The sequence below is a fragment of the Natator depressus genome, chromosome 18 (genome assembly GCF_965152275.1).
Source record: "Natator depressus isolate rNatDep1 chromosome 18, rNatDep2.hap1, whole genome shotgun sequence".
In the NCBI taxonomy this organism is placed as follows: Eukaryota; Metazoa; Chordata; order Testudines; family Cheloniidae; genus Natator; species Natator depressus.
Genome location: NC_134251.1, coordinates 9,582,894 through 9,601,651, shown reverse-complemented (window position 1 = coordinate 9,601,651; position 18,758 = coordinate 9,582,894). Strand labels below are relative to the sequence as shown.

General features: G+C 40.2%; 1 protein-coding gene across 1 annotated transcript; it reads left to right on the top strand.

Moving 5' to 3' along the window:
• Nucleotides 1–637: 637 nt before the first annotated feature.
• On the top strand, nucleotides 638–14,367 carry TMEM51 (transmembrane protein 51). Its single transcript, XM_074934076.1, has 3 exons — nucleotides 638–716; nucleotides 6,929–7,406; nucleotides 12,922–14,367. Exons 2-3 carry the CDS (start codon nucleotides 7,057–7,059, stop codon nucleotides 13,343–13,345), a joined length of 774 nt encoding a protein of 257 aa, XP_074790177.1. The 5' UTR covers nucleotides 638–716; nucleotides 6,929–7,056; the 3' UTR covers nucleotides 13,346–14,367.
• The last annotated feature ends 4,391 nt before the right edge of the window (nucleotides 14,368–18,758 follow it).

Below are 18,758 nucleotides of genomic sequence, written 5' to 3'. Positions count from 1 at the left end.
ATAGTAATGGAGGAGGGGAAGAAGTCTTAATAATATGAACCTTTAGTACAGGACTCTCCTGTTAATTTGCCAAGAGGAGGAGAGAGCTCTATTTCTGTGCACGCTGGTTAGCAAGGGTCTGCTGTAATTCAGATAAACATCTACACACCATACTGCAGGACATGGCTATCACCTGTTTCAAAGGACAGATGTTACATTTCATATTTTCCCTGCAACATGGGATGGAGCCCGGGAATGTAAGCAGCCATCAACTGTTAAATTGGAAGTTACTGACGAACGAGGGCTAGTTTAAATGGCAGACATATCAGATAGCGACAACTTTCTGGCTCCATCCATTGGGCTTGAAAGGTTACAGATACCAGGATACAGGAACTGGGATTTAATTCACCATATGTGCCTTTTGGTGCATATTTATTAAAGACAGGAGTGGGAAGGGGAAAAGATCAGGGAAGTTTCAACAAATCTACAAGATAAGGTGAATGACTTTCAGTAGCATCCAGATGCATCAATGTTCATCACAGAAAGCCTGGGCTACATAAAATGTAGCAAAGAACTATTGTGTTTAGCTGCAGCAGTAGCAAAAAAATAAAATAAGCTGTATGATACAGCAGGCTTTTTTTTTTTTTTTTACTTACAGAATTCAGTAAATTCACAAATTGAAATTCAGGAACTCGGCACGACTGGGCAATGCACACACAGACACAGCACTTAAAGAGGTAACTCCTTTTAAAATATTATATACCTGATCTAGAGCAACTGAAAAGAAACATTTCAGAGTCATTTCAGAGTCGCAGCCATGTTAGTCTGTATTCACAAAAAGAAAAGCAGTACTTGTGGCACCTTAGAGACTAACAGATTTATTTGAGCATAAGCTTTCGTGAGCTACAGCTCACTTCATCAGACGCATTTTAGTGGTAAAGTTATTGCATGCACTGTAATAGACTAGTAGAAGAGCTGTACCTAACAGGCATTTACAGGAAGAAGACTTTACTTTGTATCCTCTCTGTTTGTTCATTCCAGCACCTGGTCTGACTCTCTTTTTACTGCAGCCCATATATTTAACTGACAGCTTCATGGCCTTCCCAATAGTTAAGACCTAAATAGCCTTCTTTGTTCATGAACTTTACCTCCTTAATTTGCATGTGCTTTGTTCCTGGCCCCTGATGTGTTGTGTGTGCCTTATTTACACATACATACATTATTTTTGTGATACTGGGCCATTCACATAAAAGATGCAATTTGAATTGGGCTTTGTTATTCCTTGACTTGTGGCATCATCCATAAAATCTATGATTTTTTTTTTAACAAGTGAAAACCCTTGCCCAAATATTTGATTTTATGGTTAAAGCAGACCCCTCCCCCCGAATTTTCTTGTGAACTTCACCTTCAAGAGCTTGGATTGAAAAGTTGGCAGATATGATCCTCCGCATGGTTACTCTGGGAATTGATTTGAAAATCCATTTTGAGTAGATTTAAAGAGAAGAGCGGAACTTGGTTAAAGATGGGTAGGGCTGAGAATTGTTTTATAACTACACATCTTCTTGAAGTTGGGATTTTTGGGTTTGCTCTCTTCTTACTCAAATGGCTTTGCTAAAACTGACCTTTGTATCAGTAGAACAACCCTTGATAAGCACAAATCTGGCCTGGCCTGGCTTTATTTTTCAATGAAAAGATTTTACCAAATTTTTACATATGTTTCCATTTCTTCATCGTATGTCACAAGTAGGAAGTAGCCTCATTAAGAACCATGCAGCCTCTAGGCCCATATCCTGCCTGTAATAGATACCACATTCTCTTTTGGTATGTACAGCCTTCCATCATATATACCTCTGCCATTGTTGCCATAACTGCAGCATTCATTCTCCACTTGCAACACGACCCATGTTTAGTAACTAAACTGTTTAGCAAGAATGAAGAGTTTAGCAACAGAGAAGTCTGAACCTAAAGCAGGTCTACGGTGTATATGGCTCAGACTGAGAGGAGAGGTCAGTCCTAGGAAAGGAAATCCTGGGGTAACACATTTTCTACTTAGTAAAAATACTACTTTCAAATTTTGTTTACTTGCTCTCGTTACTGACATTTTCACTGGAGAGAACTTGGGATTCAGCATTTACGGAATCCCCATCTGCTGCAGTATTCATTATTTTATCTTTGTTCAATGAAGAAATACAAAATAATTGAACTCTGTTTTTCAATTGGACGCTAAGGACTTTTCTACAAATTTAACTGGCCAATGCATTTGGCAGAAGCAACCATCTTATATCTAGACTGGTTCAGTGATTCCTCTTTCTCTGCTAGATACTATCTAGATTGACTTGGGATCAATCCTCCAACTCAGAGTGGTTAGAGAAATCTGTCCTTCGTCAGGGCTAGATATTAATTGCTACAAAGCATCAGAATGTAGGATCGCCATGAAAATCTGGGGTCAGATTCTCTGTGGTATTATGCCCGCTGTCAGCAGTCCACTGCTCTTTCCCACCTGGCCAGTGTGGGTCTGTTCCCGCAAGTAACTGGATCATCTACCACTTTCCTGGGAAGGCTGTTCTGCAGTTTAAAGGACACAAGAACTAGCCTTTCTCTTAATCTAACCAAGAAATCACAATACTAAATATAGATGAATTGTAAGTCAGTGATAAAAGGTATGGGGCAAATGATAAAAATAAGCATTCTACAGCGCTAAATACCCAAGTACCATATATTCATGAGGTCCCATCCAACATAAATAACCATGGAAAAATAGAGGCACAGGAGGAATTGAAAATGTGTCCATATTTGTGCAGCTGGGATACTTTTCTTGGCAGCCAATTAAAGCTGGAACATTCCAAACAAACTCTGTTGCAAAGTTTATCTAGTCCGCACTGTAGAATGCTAGGAACTCCGCTACAGAGTTCCAAGATACATTTATATAGATTCCACTACTGGCTGCAATTTTTATCTTTCAGGTTTTAGGATGTCACCTGGACCTAGCTCACTTTTTTTTTTTTAACCAAAGAGTATCCAGTCATCTTTCATAATTTGTTTAACTTTTACCAAGATTAATATAAGCTGCACTCCTGATTTCCACAGAGCTTAAATACTTAATGTAGTAGATTTCCTGCATGCAGTAGAATTTTAATCAAAAGTTCATATTCCGTCTAAGAGCTTTCCATGATATGCCTCGATAGCGTAGTGGGATTCAGTATCTCGCAGAAAGAAAAGGAGTACTTGTGGCACCTTAGAGACTAACCAATTTATTAGAGCATAAGCTTTCGTGAGCTACAGCTCACTTTCTCGGATGCATGCAGTGGAAAATATAGTGGGGAGATTTTATGTACACAGAGAACATGAAACAATGGGTGTTACCGTACAGACTGTAACAAGAGTGATCAGGAAAGGTGAGCTATTACCAGCGGGAGAGCGGAGCGGAGGGGTGGGGGAAGCTCACCTTTCCTGATCACTCTTGTTACAGTCTGTACGGTAACACCCATTGTTTCATGTTCTCTGTGTACATAAAATCTCCCCACTATATTTTCCACTGCATGCATCCGATGAAGTGAGCTGTAGCTCACGAAAGCTTATGCTCTAATAAATTTATTAGTCTCTAAGGTGCCACAAGTCCTCCTTTTCTTTTTACGGATACAGACTAACACGGCTGCTACTCTGAAAAGTATCTTGCAGGGCTCTGCGACATAAAGCCGAGGAGCAAAAGGCAGAACAAACCACTGCGAATGATCATAAATGGCAGAGTTGCACAGGTGGAGTTCCTGGTTAGAAAAAACTCTGCACTCAAAGAGCTTCAAACAGATTAGATGGGAACCCACTTTTCAAGCATGATAGAATGGCAGAATAAAATATAGAATTGCCTATGTGCAGCCTTCCACCAGACCTTAGTCCGTATTAAATGCTATTAGTAACCATGTGCCGAGGCTCCGACCCCAGAGTGATATGTGGGGCTGACCCAACAAGAGACTATGCAGCTAGTTTTTAATACGACCCAAAGCCTTGCTTGAGTCCAAATGCTGTTCAGATTTCTCTGTGTTGACCTTAAAGCCACATTACTGCTTGGTATAAACTGCTACATCACTGGGACTCTCAGCCCTGTTGCAGTAGCACGTGTCATCAGGGAAGGGGACAGCAGGTGCCAATGGATGAATTATCTGGCAGCCAATACCCAGCAAACAATTCATTCATCTCCATAACAATTTTTGAAAATCAAACACACTAGAAACTGAGTATCTGAGGCACATTTGGAAGAGATCACAACTGGTATTTAAGAGAAATCTCATGCTCCAACATGATTGCTTTGGGGGAGGTGGAGAGGAATTCTGAAGCGGTTGCTCAGCATTCTAATGTTATGATGCTTCAGCTAACCTGTATGGTCAGTTTCCTCCAGATTAGTGCTTAATTTGTGCCAGGGCAGATCCCTGGCACCTCTAGGCTTGGCAGTTCATAGCCCCAGCACCTCTGGGCTGCAGCAGTTATGAATGTAAAAAAATTGCTTGAGCCTTGGCACCTCCTTCATTACAAATTAAGCATTGCTTCAGATTCTTAATAAGCAACAAAGTCGTCATGATACAGGTGAAAAGTTTGATAGTGTAATTAGTACTGCACAATAATACTCCGTATGCCTGGACTAAGGTAAAAATTAACACTAAACCACAGTATTTCAGCTCAGGAAGTACGTACGTAAAGCATGGAAAAACACACCAAAATACAGCAATAATGCCAGTGAAACTTTGCTAATTTAACCATTGTTATTGCACGCAAGTCCTTCCTTTATATCAGCAAAGACTTCATAGTAAAATTCTGAAGTGAGGTTTCAGAATACTAAGACTTCATTATTTTTACAGGATGTACTACTATGTTTACGCAAAAAGAAAAGGAGGACTTGTGGCACGTTAAAGACTAACACATTTATTTGAGCATAAGCTTTCGTGAGCTACAGCTCGATGAAGTGAGCTGTAGCTCACGAAAGCTTATGCTCAAATAAATGTGTTAGTCTCTAAGGTGCCACAAGTCCTCCTTTTCTTTTTGCGGATACAGACTAACACGGCTGCTACTCTGAAACCTGTTACTATGTTTACAAGTGTTAAAACGAAACAAAACCAACAAAGTATGTTCTGTAATGCAATGTCCTTTATTGCTTACATACTAATTGGCAAAATGCAGTAATTTATAATGGATCTCCTTGATTGTTTTACTTTGCTTTTGCTCTACATGTATAAGAGATTTAGGGACCTATCATAAAACCTTCCAGAGGATATAAATGGTTACAGGCATACTCATGTAAGCACACCAAAGAGGTCCCTAAATACCCTGGAATTAATACTTTTTATTAGCTTAAGGCTAGCCATAAACTGCTTTGGTTTGGCATCTATCCAGGCATTAATAAGGTGCCAGTTGCTATATTATCTTGGGAAGCCAACCAAGATTAGTTCCATCAACGGTGGGGGGGAAAAAATCAGTTTACAAGGTGTTGGGGGCCAGGGACAGGAGATTCTAAGGTCAGCTACAATGCCTGTCTGCCTGCTGGTTCGACAACTTGACCTTCTGACTTGGATATGCCTTGCATGTCAGTTTGGAGACACATGGCCGAATCTCGTCATCACTAGTTTCTACTGTATTAATATCACTGACCAGGAGAATGTCTTTCATGTCAGTGAAGCATCTTTGTATTTAAGAGAGAGCGTTCTCTGGGCGCACACTCTCTCTCTCTCTCTCAACAGCTGGGAGAAGAGGAACCTGTGGTCCAGCTTGCTCCCTTGCACAAATGCTGAGACAGAATTCTTGCTTGCTTTTCTTTTGTGTGTGAAAAGACTTCCCTCACACCAGACCAGACAGATCTTTAACCAGTTCTTCTTTCAAAGTATTGTTCTTAAGGCTTGTGATTTTCCATTTTGGTATTGGGACCAGTATATTATGCCAATTGGAATTAGTCTTCAAGATAGTGAAGACCCATGGGGCATGTGACATAAAGAATCTTAAATGTATATTACCATATTGTATCTTTTTAAAGTACCTTTCATTCTGAGATTCCAAAGCATTGTACAGATTATATATGTGATCAAGGTGCGATTGTTCACCAATAATAACTAGCACAAATACCTAGCAGTCTTCATTTTGAAAGTGCTTAACGCTCAATCACTTTGACACCCTTCAGAAGGTAGGTAAGTCACATAGGGTAAATTTTTCAAAAGCACCTAAGTGTCATTGAAATGCACCAGGAATGTAGGAGTCAGGCACCTAAATCACTTTTTCAAATGGGATTTAGGCCCCTAAATCTCTTAGGTGCTTTTGCAAATATTACCCATAAGTTCTGAATCAGGTTCCTTAGTGCAACAGAAAAGGGTGTCTCTGTTAAAGGCAGGATTATAACCTAGGAATTCTGGTTCCCTCTGTGGTATTTAAACCACATAGCAAGGGAAGAAAGAAATTCTCCAGTTGAAACTATAGGGTGAATTGCGTTTACACAGACTATAATCACTCCAAGTTGGAATTTGGCCAGAAGGATGCTTCAAATAAATTGGTTAGTCTCTAAGGTGCCACTAGTACTCCTTTTCTTTTTGCGAATACAGACTAACACGGCTGCTACTCTGAAACCTGTCAATACCTCCTGTTTTTGCAGAACTTGGCAAGGGGAGGAAGGGGGTGACTTTGGCAAATGGCCAGGATCTGTCTTTCATGCCTCACACCAGAAAAGCAGCATGGAACAAAAAGCCTGGGGATACTCTCTTCCCATGCATAACCAGAATGGCCAGTAGTGATCCTTCCTTAAGTCTGGCCATTATATTAGCCCTTGGCTTACTCTGCATGGTCATAAAAATGTGCTTTAATTTCCAGTATTAAGGCTGATAAAACAAAATGATGCCAAGTGGCCTTCTTGTTCACCGTAATTGTAGCTCGTTCTATAAGTCACATGTACTAATTGCTATTCTTTTTCCTTTTCCAGATTTCTCTCTAAACTCAAGCATTTGGGTGGATTCATAAAAGTGAGAAGCTTGGATTTTACACACCGTTTTTTGGAAGTGGCATGCTATAAGCTGACTCTGCTTATTATCTAGTGATCTAGCACTGGGTATGATGGCCCAGTTCAAGTCAAATGGATCTTACTATGCCCTGACTGCTATCGGGTTAGGAATGCTTGTCCTTGGGATCATAATGGCAGTCTGGAACCTGGTCCCAGGATTTGGCCATACTGATAAGCCTCTCTCATCTGCTGGAAGTAGTAGCAATCCAGGGCATGATGGTGGAGGAATATTGAAGAGTAAGACCTTTTCGGTAGCTTATGTATTGGTTGGGGCTGGAGTGCTGCTCCTTTTGCTCTCCATTTTCTTGAATGTCCGGGACAGGAAAAAGAAAAGACAAAATGAGAATCTTGCTAGGATCCAGCAAGAAACATCTGCTGAAACTCAACATCAGGAGGACAGGTAAGTCTTTCAGTAAAAGGGTGCTGGGTCTGGTATACAGGTAAAATTTAAAAGGTGTTCTTTTAAAAAAAAAAATCACATTTAGAAATTTAACTTGTTAAGATCAATTGTACCACATACTAAATTATAGGTGTCAAGGAATATAAACTCTGGCAAGTCAAGTGTAAGAGTATAATTAGGGAGGCCAAAAAATAATTTGACGAGCAACCAGCAAAAAACACAAAAACAGCCAAAAAAAATTTTTTTTTTAATTTAAGTACCTCAGAAGCAGGAAGCCTGCCAAAGACTCAGTGGAGCCACTGGATGATTGAGGTGCTAAAGGAGCACACAAGCAAGACAAAGCAGTTTTGGAGAAGCTAAATAAATTATTTGCCACTCTCTTCACTGCAAAGGATTTGAGGGAGATTCCCACATTTGAGCCATTCTTTTTAGGTGACACATCTGAGGAACTGTCCCAGATTGAGGTGTAAATAGAAGAGGTTTTGGAAAAAATTGATAAATTAAACAGTAGTAAGTCACCAGGACCAGATGGTATTCACCCAAGAGTTCTGAAGGAACTCAAGACGTGAAATTGCAGAACTGCTAACTGTGGTATGTAACCTATCATTTAAATCTGTCTCTGTTCCAGATGACTGAAGGATAGCTAATGTAATGTCAATTTTTAAAAAAGACTTCGGAGGTGATCCTGGCAATTACAGGCCACTAAGCCTAAGTTCAGTATCAGGCAAATTTGGTTGAAACTATAATAAAGAACAGAGTTATCAGACACAGATAAACATGACGTGTTGGGAAAGAGTCAACACGGCTTTTGTAAAGGGCAATTGTGCCTCACCAATCTATTAGAATTCTTTGAGTGTGTCCACAATCGTGTCGAAAAGGGTGATCCAGTGGATATAGTGTACTTGGACTTTCAGAAATACTTTGACAACATCCCTGACCAAAGACTCTTAAGCATAGTCAGAAGTCATGGGATAAGAGGGAAGGTCCTTCCATGGATCAGTAACCGGTTAAAAGCTTAAAAAACAAAGGGTAGGAACAAATTGTCAGTTTTCACAATGGAGAGGTAAATAGCGGGGTCTCCCAAGGATCTGTGCTGGGACCAGTTCTGTTCCATTTATTTATAAATGATCTTGAAAAAAGGGTAAACCATGATGAGGTGGCAAAGTTTGTAGATGATACAAAATTATTTAGGATAGTTAAGTCCAAAGCAGACTACAAAGAGTTACAAAAGAATCTCACAAAACTGGGTGACTAGGCAGCAAAATGACAGATGAAATTCAATGCTGATAGATGCAAAGTAATGCACTTTGGAAAACATAATCCCAACTATACATATAAAATGATGGGCTCTAAATTTGCTGTTACCACTCAAGAAAGAGATCTTGGTGTCGTCATGGGTAGTTCTCTAAAAACCTTTGCTCAATGAGCAGTGACAATCAAAAAAGCTAACAATGTTAGGAACCATTAGGGAAGTGATAGATAATAAGACAAAAAACATCATAATGTCATTATATAAAACCATGGTGTGCCCACACATTATATACTGCATGAAGTTCTGGTCACCCCATCTCAAAAAAGATATATCAAAATTGGAAAAAGTACAGAAAAGGGCATTAGGGTGTGAAACAGCTTCCGTATGAGGAAGGATTAAAAAGACTGGTACTGTTCAGTTTGGAAAAGAGATGACTGAGGGGGGGGATATGATGGAGATCTATTAAAATTGTGAATGGTATGGAGAAAGTGAATAAGGAAGTGTTCTTTACCCCTTCACATAACACATGAATCAGGGGTCACCCAATGAAATTAATAGGCAGCAGGTTTAAAACTAACATAAGGAAGTACTTCTTCACACAACGCACAGTCAACCTATCGAAATAGTTGCCAAGGGATGCTGTAAAGGCCAAAACTATAACTGGGTTCAAAAAAGTATTAGATAAGTTCATGGAGGATAGGTCCATCAGTGGCTATTAATCAAGATGGTCAGGGACACAACTCCATGCTCTGGGTGTCCCTAAACTTTTGACTGATAGAAGCTGGGAGTGGATGACAGGGCATGGATCTCTTGATATATTGCCATGTTCTCCCTCTGAAGCATCTGGCACTGGCCACTGCTGGAAGACAGGATACTGGGCTACATGCACCATTGGTATCACCCACTATGACCATTCTCATGTTCTTAAGTCTCAAGCTTCAAAAATGTGATACAAGGTTTAGAAAACCTGATGTATGAGGAAAGGTTAAAAAAACAACAACTGGGCATGTCTTAGGAAAAGAAGACTGAGGTAGGACTTGATAACAGCCCTTAACATATTTGAAGACTGTTAGTGAGAGGACATGTCCACTGAAGGTAGGACAAGAAGTAATAAGCTTTATCTGCAGCAAGGGAGATTTAGGTTAGATATTAGGAAAAACTTTAACTGTGAGGATAGTTAAACATTGGAACAGGCTTGCAAGGGAGGTTGTGGAATCCCCATCATTGGAGGTTTTCAGAACAGATTAGACAGATTCTTGTCAGGCATGGACTAGGTATACTTGGTTCTGCCTCAGCACAAGTGGCTGGAGTAGATGACCTCTTGAGATCCCTTCCAGCCCTACATTTCTGTGATTCTGTGCATGGGTTGATTGCCTTAGAGGTCAAGGAGGAGTTTATCCCTCTATAAATATCATAGTATAATGTGCTAAGGGAATGATAAATATTCATCTTCCTCAGAAGTATAACCTATTGGCCACAGCTGGAAATAACGTACTTCACTGGATGGACCAATGTTTAGAACAAATAGGCTACATCCTATATACCAGAGGTGGGCAAACATTTTGGCCCGGGGGCCACATCAGGATTGTGAAATTTTATGGAGGGCCGGGTAGGGAAGGCTGTGCCTCCCCAAACAGCCTGGCCCCTGTCCCCTATCCGTCCCATCCCCTCCCACTTCCCACCCCCTGACTGCCCCCCTTAGAACCCCCGACCCATCCAACCCCCACTGCTCCTTGACCCCTGCCCCAACCGCCCCCTGGGACCCCACCCCCTATCCAACCCCCCCGCTCCCTGTCCCCTGACTGCCCCAACCCCTAACCGCCCCCCCCCCCCCGGGACCCCACCCCCCTATCCAACCCTCCTGCTCCCCATCCCCCTGCCCGGCAGGAGCGGTTGACCAGAGCGCTGGCGGTGCAGCATGCTAAGGCTGTGGGGGAGGGGGCTAGCCTCCCCAGCTGGGAGCTCAGGAGCTGGGCAGGATGGTCCTGCGGGCCAAATGTGGCCCGCGGGCCGTAGTTTTCCCACCTCTGCTATTATACAAAGCTTTAGGAGATTGCTTGCTTCTCTAGTCTAAAAATGCTATGGTGAGGTGTGTATCTTAAAACCAAGACCCCATTGGTATAATTGTAGAGGAGACAAAATCCTTTTTGTGAGCCAGGCAGGGCTAGCAGATGTCAGAGAAGTAAAAAGGAGTGTGCCATTGCTAGAGGGTAATGTGGTATCTCTCTTTCTGCTGTGGCTTGTTAAGTCCAGTAATTCTGTAAAATTACAAAACAGCCTTTCAACAGCATTTACGGAAGTACATATAAGAGCTGCAGAGAAATGAAACAAACTTTTACATCCATTGACGGTAGGGAAACTCCAATAAATACTGAGCAAAGATGTTCTAGTAACAGACAATCTTAAATAAACAGTTTACTAACATTGATTCAACATCCCAGGGAATTTGACAACCTAGCCTGGCCGTGCGTAAACTGTGATGGTGTTTGATTCAGACTGTATCCTGTCCCCAAAACATTGCTCTTTCCCTCTGAAGAAGGACTCTTAGAAGCTGGGAGTGGACAACAGGGCATCACTAGATAAATTGCAATGTTCTGTTCACTCCCTCTGAAGAAGGGAAAGAGGCTTTTCATATGAAATATGTAACAAGAGAGTATGAGACGGCAACTCTCTAGCTTCATTTAATTAGAAAGTACCATGATGGGAGCTATAGAAAACCCTAAGGTAATTACAGAATGACAGAATCTGCAGAGAAGGTTCTTGTGCTATAACGATTATGTGAAGGGAAACTTACTAATGCTAATAAAATGCAGACTTTGTACTTACGCAGACTATATGTAGATACCCACGTTACAGATCGGCATAATGTCCATTAATAGTAGCTAACAGAATTCCTCTCTCCTAACTCCCCCCCCCCCCACAGCAGAAAAAGAAAAAACAAAAGAAAAAAAATAACCAGGTTTATGTAGTTATACCTTACCTTAATTACAAAGGCATTAAATGATGTCCCTCTAAATTAATTCCAATTGAGTGGTACAGTTGGCAAGGAAGATGTTAGGATAATTCTTCACCTGTCTGTTGGAAGAGAATCACTGTTCTGATATCTCTATTTGTGGGAAATGGAACGGTGAAACAAGGAATAATTAATGAAAGATGCCTGATTTGTAACTCGTTAGTCATAGGGCAATGAGAAGGCACCTTAACGTCAAAATAATGGTGCTATAGTCAGTTTCACAAAGGAAAGAAAATCTGGCATTTCCAGTCTGGTATTTAAACAATGTAAAGATGCAACAGTAACTCCTCCTGTCTGTTCCTTCCTTGATTTATTTTTTTTTAACTTGAGTGGGATGGTGTTACATTGAACAGTTGATTGAATGTTAGTTGCAGAAGAATTTTAAATTCTAACACTTGGCAGTTGAACATAGCATTTCTCATCTGAGGATGGTGAAGGGTTTTACAAATGTGATTTTTTTTTTTAGATGGGTAAAGTGAATTGTCAATTGCAGTGAGTCCTGGCTGTTAGTATTCCCCCATTCCTGCCACACAGTCACAGACTTGCAAGCAGATTGGGACTTCTGTATCTGGAAAATAACTAAAGATGGGAAAAAAATGCATACTCATGTTCTTGGCCTGCTCATTTCAATGACACACTAGACCATATAAAGCAATGTGTAAAGTGTCTTTGCTGTCTTTTTCAGTGTACACACAGCCATATGATAGATCAAAAGTAATCCGTTTACACCTACAGATTTCTCCAGAAAGTTTAGCGGAGAGTGAGAGAGGGTTAACTAGATGTCCTAAACAGATCTTTTCCACTTCTAACTTCTGAGTCTACAATCATTGCTATAAGAACCCAACTTGTTACTGTGTGACACCACCAAGATCCTAATTTTTACTTCGATATGGATACTTTGAACTCAGTTTTACACCCTAAAACATTACTGTGGCCCAGTGATAAGAGCAGGGAACTGTGAACCATACTCCTGCATTGCATTCCCTCCCCGGAAATGAATTTGTCACATATGGGGCAAGTCACAATTTCTGTGCCTCAGTTTCCAACTGTAAAATACGGATAATAATCCTTGCTCACAGGGATGTTGGAGATTTAACTAATGCGTGTAAGGCACTTTGTGATCCTGGGATGAAATGTGCTGTAGAAATTTATATTGTATCATCATGTATTTCTGGTCCCAAAATTTGAATGACCAGAAATGCAGCTGAAATGGCTTAGCATACTGACAGTATTAAAATTGTCTCCTACAGTCAAGAAGAGGATGATGAGACACCGTCGCAATACTATGTTCCCAGTTATGAGGAGGTTATGAACACGGGCTATCCTGAGATGAGAGAATTGGACAGAAACACCAGGATCAGCATGTCTCTGCCCTCTTATGAATCTCTAACTGGGATTGATGAAAATACACCAACTACAACCACCGTAAATGTCGATTCGAACATACAGCGTCAGCCAAGCAGGCACAGCTCTCGCTTGAACAAACGACTGAAACCCCTGAAAATTCGGAGAATTAAGTCTGATAAGCTGCACCTAAAGGACTTCCGAATAAACCTTCCAGACAGAAACAGTTCAGGTCAAATAACAATAGAACCATTGACCCCTCCTCCACAGTATGATGATGTCCCAGATAAAGCACCAGATAGCAAGGAAGTACCAGATAAAGTCAGATAGCAAGTACCAGATAGCAAGGAAGTACATTGTATGCCTCTCTTATAATTCTTTTTTCTACACTATATTTTTTAAGCCACTAAATTGTCTTTTTTACCAATAATTTTAAAAGTAGAAAAGGAAAAGTAATTTTTTTTTTTAGTTTCTCTTCTTCCACGTCAGAAAAACCAAACAACATTGTGGCTTTCTCCACTTCCATTAAAATGGAGTCGAGATAACTGAAGAAAGCAAGTCTGCATTTTGTAACACTTCATAGTCATGCTGTGAAATCTATTGAATGAAATGACAGTTTTGAACTATCAGATTTATTTAATCCTTTCAGCAGTACTCATGATGCCTGTGAGAAGCTTTCTAAGCACTGACAACCATAGGGGAGAAGATGGGTTTTGGTGTTCCAGTGTGATGGGAGAGTGTGTTTAAGGTTAACCTGTAAATTCATTCAGTTGGTATCTACTCCATTGTGCCACTTCAAAAATGTTTAATGTTCTGTTTTAAGTTAGCATTGAATATGCTGAGCAATTGGAGACTTTTTCTAAATAAATGTTTTGTGTGTATGTGTGTGTTGTAAATGGGAACAACACAGGTACTTTAATCAGGGGCTGTAAGAAATGTAGGGCGAAATGTTCTCTTTCCATTCTAGCTTGGAAAATGGCAGTTTCAGCAACTTTGAAGCACACAATCGCTCTTCGGGTTTTTAGTAAGGCCACAAAGATTATAAAAGCATGCTCACTCAAGCTGTGATGCCATATGAAGGAATATGCATACCTGTATGGGTCAGAAGATAAACTTTTCTGAACTCATAGAGTAGAAGTCCTCAACATGCAAACTCAAGCTTGATCCCTAGGTCTCTGGCATGCTTAAGTGCACTTGCTCTGGCATTTGGCCAGCCAAAATCAGCCAGTTCCTCTGGTGCCTCTTCCTGGTAATGGTCTCAACTGTTTGGTGATGTAGCTGAGAAGAAAGCACTTGCATTGATGAATGTGGTGACGTGATATAAGGCAGAGAATACGACATTAAGAAGGTAGAATGCACTCAAATAATGTGGATGGCCTGTATAAGACAATGCTATGCCCTAGTATGTATGATGTAAATGCAACATTAAGTTTAATTATGTAACACTTGCAAGGTTAACGGATGTCTCCTGTCACAGGGCAATTTTGATGCAAACTCCTTCAGGCACTCTTTGCTACACTAGACTTTATCTAATAGTAAAAATAAGCTAGAAAAGAGGCTTTTCTTCCAGCTTGGTGTTTGGAAAACGTGACGAACGCTTCAGCGATCACGCTACATATAGATGTGTTACTGAGGCATATTCTCTGTACGCAGAAGCTGGCCCCAGCTAGAGTGGAATGAGCCTTGCTCCTTGTCAGACATCAGTCTTATTTCACTGATTTGCAATGCCTACTATTCAGTGACATCTATTCTGGAGTTGAATGGAGGAGGGAGTTGTCTCATTTTTGTGTCTGGTAGGGAAGACCCACTTGAACAAGATTTTAAAATATCCTATAGGGAAAAGTTTTCCCAGTACAAGCAAGCACATTCTGATTTGTGTATCACTGCACCTATCCATATACAGCTCTAAGAAGGCACGACCTTTGGAATCCTTGTCTGTGATTCAAACTTTCTAGTTTTCCACATTCAAATGGAAAATAATAGAATGGGTGCTATTTTGTTTATGCTAAGGACCAAATCTTGCTGTGTTGTATCCAAGCAACCCCACTGAAGTCCAGATTTTGGCCCTTAGTTTAAACCTTCTGCTCCTAGTTTCCAAAGGAGCAGTAATGTAAGAAATTGTTGGTACAATAAAGTGAAACCTGACCCTCTTCCTTAAGGGGGCACCTTCCTTTCCAACCCAGGTCTCTAGAACAGATAATTACCCCTTGCCCATTCTAGCTTGATTTCTGGCAATTTCTGATCAAGGTTGGAGCACTATATCTTACTGAACTAAAACTGAGGAAGAGGAGGGGAGTGTGCAGTAATGATTAAAGCTCAAGGGCTAAGAAGGAGCAGCCCAGGTTCAAATTCCAGCTCAGTCAGCTAGTTGCTTGCTCTGTTGCTCTTGAGCAACAAATGTGACCCTCAACCACTTTTGTGAAAAGGCAGATGATCTCTGGAAAACTGAGACAGTTTGAACGGCCCTTTTGCAGGGTCAATAAAGCTACCCCCCAAAAATGCAGATACTGTTTGAGGATAATCTGTTTCTTTGGCTGTGAAGCCACTTTGGCTGTGAAGCCACTCAAGTTTTAAGGGACAGTCTCTTGACTACAAAGTAATCCTTCTTCAGCATAGTCTTGTCATTTTCTTCCTAAACTGGCTTTTTAGGTCTGACACTTAGTTTGTACTCTATGATTTTTTTTTTTTAATCCACATCATAAGCAAGTCTCCCCTGCCCACCCGCCGCCCAATTTTGGTGACTACTGTAATTCCCTTTCTCTATATCAAAAGATTGCCTAGGCACAGAGGGCTGAATCCTGCTCCCTCCAAGACTCAGTGGGGGTTCTTCCACTGGGAGCAGCATTGGGTCATTAAAGAAACAACCTCAGGGCTGTTGCTGAAGGAAACACCAGCTATGTGTTGGTGCTAGCAAATGGACAGAATTGACTCCGAGGTAAGATATACTAAATCTACATCAAATATGACACACCCATTGAATCTGGATAATTGCTAGGGAGAGCAGCTCCAAGGTAGTGCATTTCAGTGATTTTGAACAATGGGTGGTAGTATCTATCTGCCTATTTCCAGCAACTACCATGTATGATTTGGGTATTTGCTAGCAAAAAAGATCTGTTCACTTCCCAAATCTATTGTGTCAGATTAGTCAGCTGTGCCATAAAACATCTAATATGTGTTAATGGATTAAAAAACAGAAATTAATGAAATACAGCAAACGAGTATTAATCAGCACAAATATTTGTCCTAATTAGCATAGGCTACTGTCATTTATATGATATGCTTCTCTTTTGAGTAGGTGTGCTAATTAAGATGATTATACTAAATCATTCTGCATAGTATTGGAGTAGTGGGACTCTACTACTCCATCTCCTTGGGAAATAACCTGGGGACCACAGACTGCAATAGTCAAGAAAAAAGATAACCAAATCAAGCCTGGGTGAACATTCTTGTTCCACAACAGCCACTTGGATATGGTTCATCATAGTGTATGAACTAGTCAAGGGTCACATTTTCTCTGGGAGAATGAGACAAAAAGTCAAAATGAATTAAGACCAAATCTGAAAAGGAAGTAGAACACCGCCCAAGAAACAAGATCTTAAGCTATGCTGTGCATATACAGGAAAAAAGGTATAAATCATACGATTGTTCTGACTTTATATAAGCCCCACATGTAAGCACATCAAGAATTCTGAGTCAGATTCAGACCTGCTTTAAGCAAGTGTCCAGCCACTGAAGCCAATGGAGTTGCTCCCATTTATACCAGGGATCGTAATAATCCAAATGGGTACAATACAAGATACTGAAGGACTGCATGTGTAGTAAAACAGGAGTTCTATTCCTCTTAATATCTGTAAAAAGTCGTTGCAGAATTTTTCTTTGGTATCACAAAAGCTACAAAGTTCATTAATCAAACACACACAATTATGCTTTGTACCTGACCTTTATAGGTGCATACATGTGTGGTGGCTATAACCTCACCTGCAAACTGCACGCTTGAGTATTGCATCATTATGTCAGTTGGCTAGCTGCAATGCCCATCACAAGTCCTGAAAGTTGTGAGACGTGGATATTGGTTTCTGGGTAATACAGTAAAACTCTACAGTTCCTTTGTCCAAGTCTGTTCTCTGGTGTGAGTCAGTTAGACAACAGCTACCTTCATTATCTGTAGGCCTCTAAGCTTTTTTAACCTCTATGCTATTCTTATCTCCTAAAACATTCTGGATGATGATAATGTTTGTAGCACAAAGGGAATACGTTTTCATAAGTCAATTTTCAAACTCCACATAAGGCATGTTTCTAGCAAGAACTGATCTTAAATACTATTGCTAGAAAGGTTAGTTTCTTGGCCAGCACAGACACAGAATTAAAGCAAGCTGAGCTGAGCTATGTCATCTGTTGTTTTCTAGCCAGAGTAAAATAACAGGACTTCATTGTAAGCACTTTTTTAAAGTTTCAATCAAGAACTAGTATGGATGTAAAAGGGAAAGAATGAGCTAGAGAGTTGGATCAATTTACAACCAAAAATTTGGTTTTATTTAAAAAGAATTTTTTGTACTGTTAAGAAAATTCAGTGGAAATAGCTTATATAAAGGAATATATAATACCATCTGACAATATAATTTGGAAAAGTTAAACCTACTTTTCCTCCTCTGAACTGAGAAATGCAAAAAATGAAAACAATGTAATAGTGGAAATGTAAAATATATTTTTAAAAGGTATTTGTAAACCAAGCAAGAAAACTGATATGCCTTCAAAAGAAATAAAAAAAAAAATTACTGGCACTGTGTGCTCAGACTTGTTCTACAGGAACAAGTTATCCTGCTTTCTAATTGTGTTGCCAGAAGAATTGCTCTCAGTTAAGAAATTGTGGTTTGCAAAACTGACATCAGAAAAATGTCTGTCAAAATGGAGAGACTTTAGGAACAAAATTCTTTCTTTTAAACCAGTTATTGTACATTATGGAGTCTAGGTTAAAAAAATTCTCAAAAATGTGGATTAAACAGTGTCATGTACGATCACAATGTACAAACTCAAGTAATTACTTTGAACTTGTACTTTCTGGATTGTGAAAGTATTGTTTTTAATAGGTAAGGCAAAGTTATTGGGATTTTTTTTCTGTATCTAATTTTGAACTAGATTCTGCCCTGATCTGCACTTGACTGTTGAAGTTAATAGGATTGCATGGAGTGTAATCAGGGCAGACTTTAGCCCTTGTTTTTTGTTTGTTTGTTTATTTCTTAAGTTGTCTTTTTCATTGTTAAGTTTGTCTAATTTCTGTATGCCTCTTCACATGCAGGTTACCTGTGGTTGTTTTGTTTGCGTGTTTGTTTTTGTTTCTAAAACAGCTCTTTCCCCTAGCCCACAGAGGTATTATAGAATCAGGTATAGACGATAAGGTCTAGATGGGAAAACGAGCTGTGTTTACACAAGGATGTTCTGTTCTTGTGCAGGAGGCAGGTCCACTCAAGCCCTTTTGTGGTTAGTTGATTATTATTTACAGTAGGGTGGTGCCCAAAGTTGGTTAGGTGCTATACAAACGTATAGGGTTCAAAAAAGAACTAGATAAATTCATGAAGGATAGGTCCATCAATGGCTATTGATGGCAAAGTGGACAGGGATGGTGCCCCTCGCCTCTGTTTGCCAGGAGCTGGGAACGGGTGACAGGGGATGGATCACTTGATAATTACCTGTTCTGTTCACTCCCTCTGGGGCACCTGGCATTAGCCTCAGGTTGAGGGGCTAG

Coding starts and splice junctions, on each gene's coding strand:
- TMEM51 (XM_074934076.1), top strand. CDS start 7,057: ATGATGGCCCAGTTCAAGTCAAATGGATCTTACTATGCCCTGACTGCT. Junction 7,407..12,921: donor ACTCAACATCAGGAGGACAG/GTAAGTCTTTCA, acceptor TGTCTCCTACAG/TCAAGAAGAGGATGATGAGA.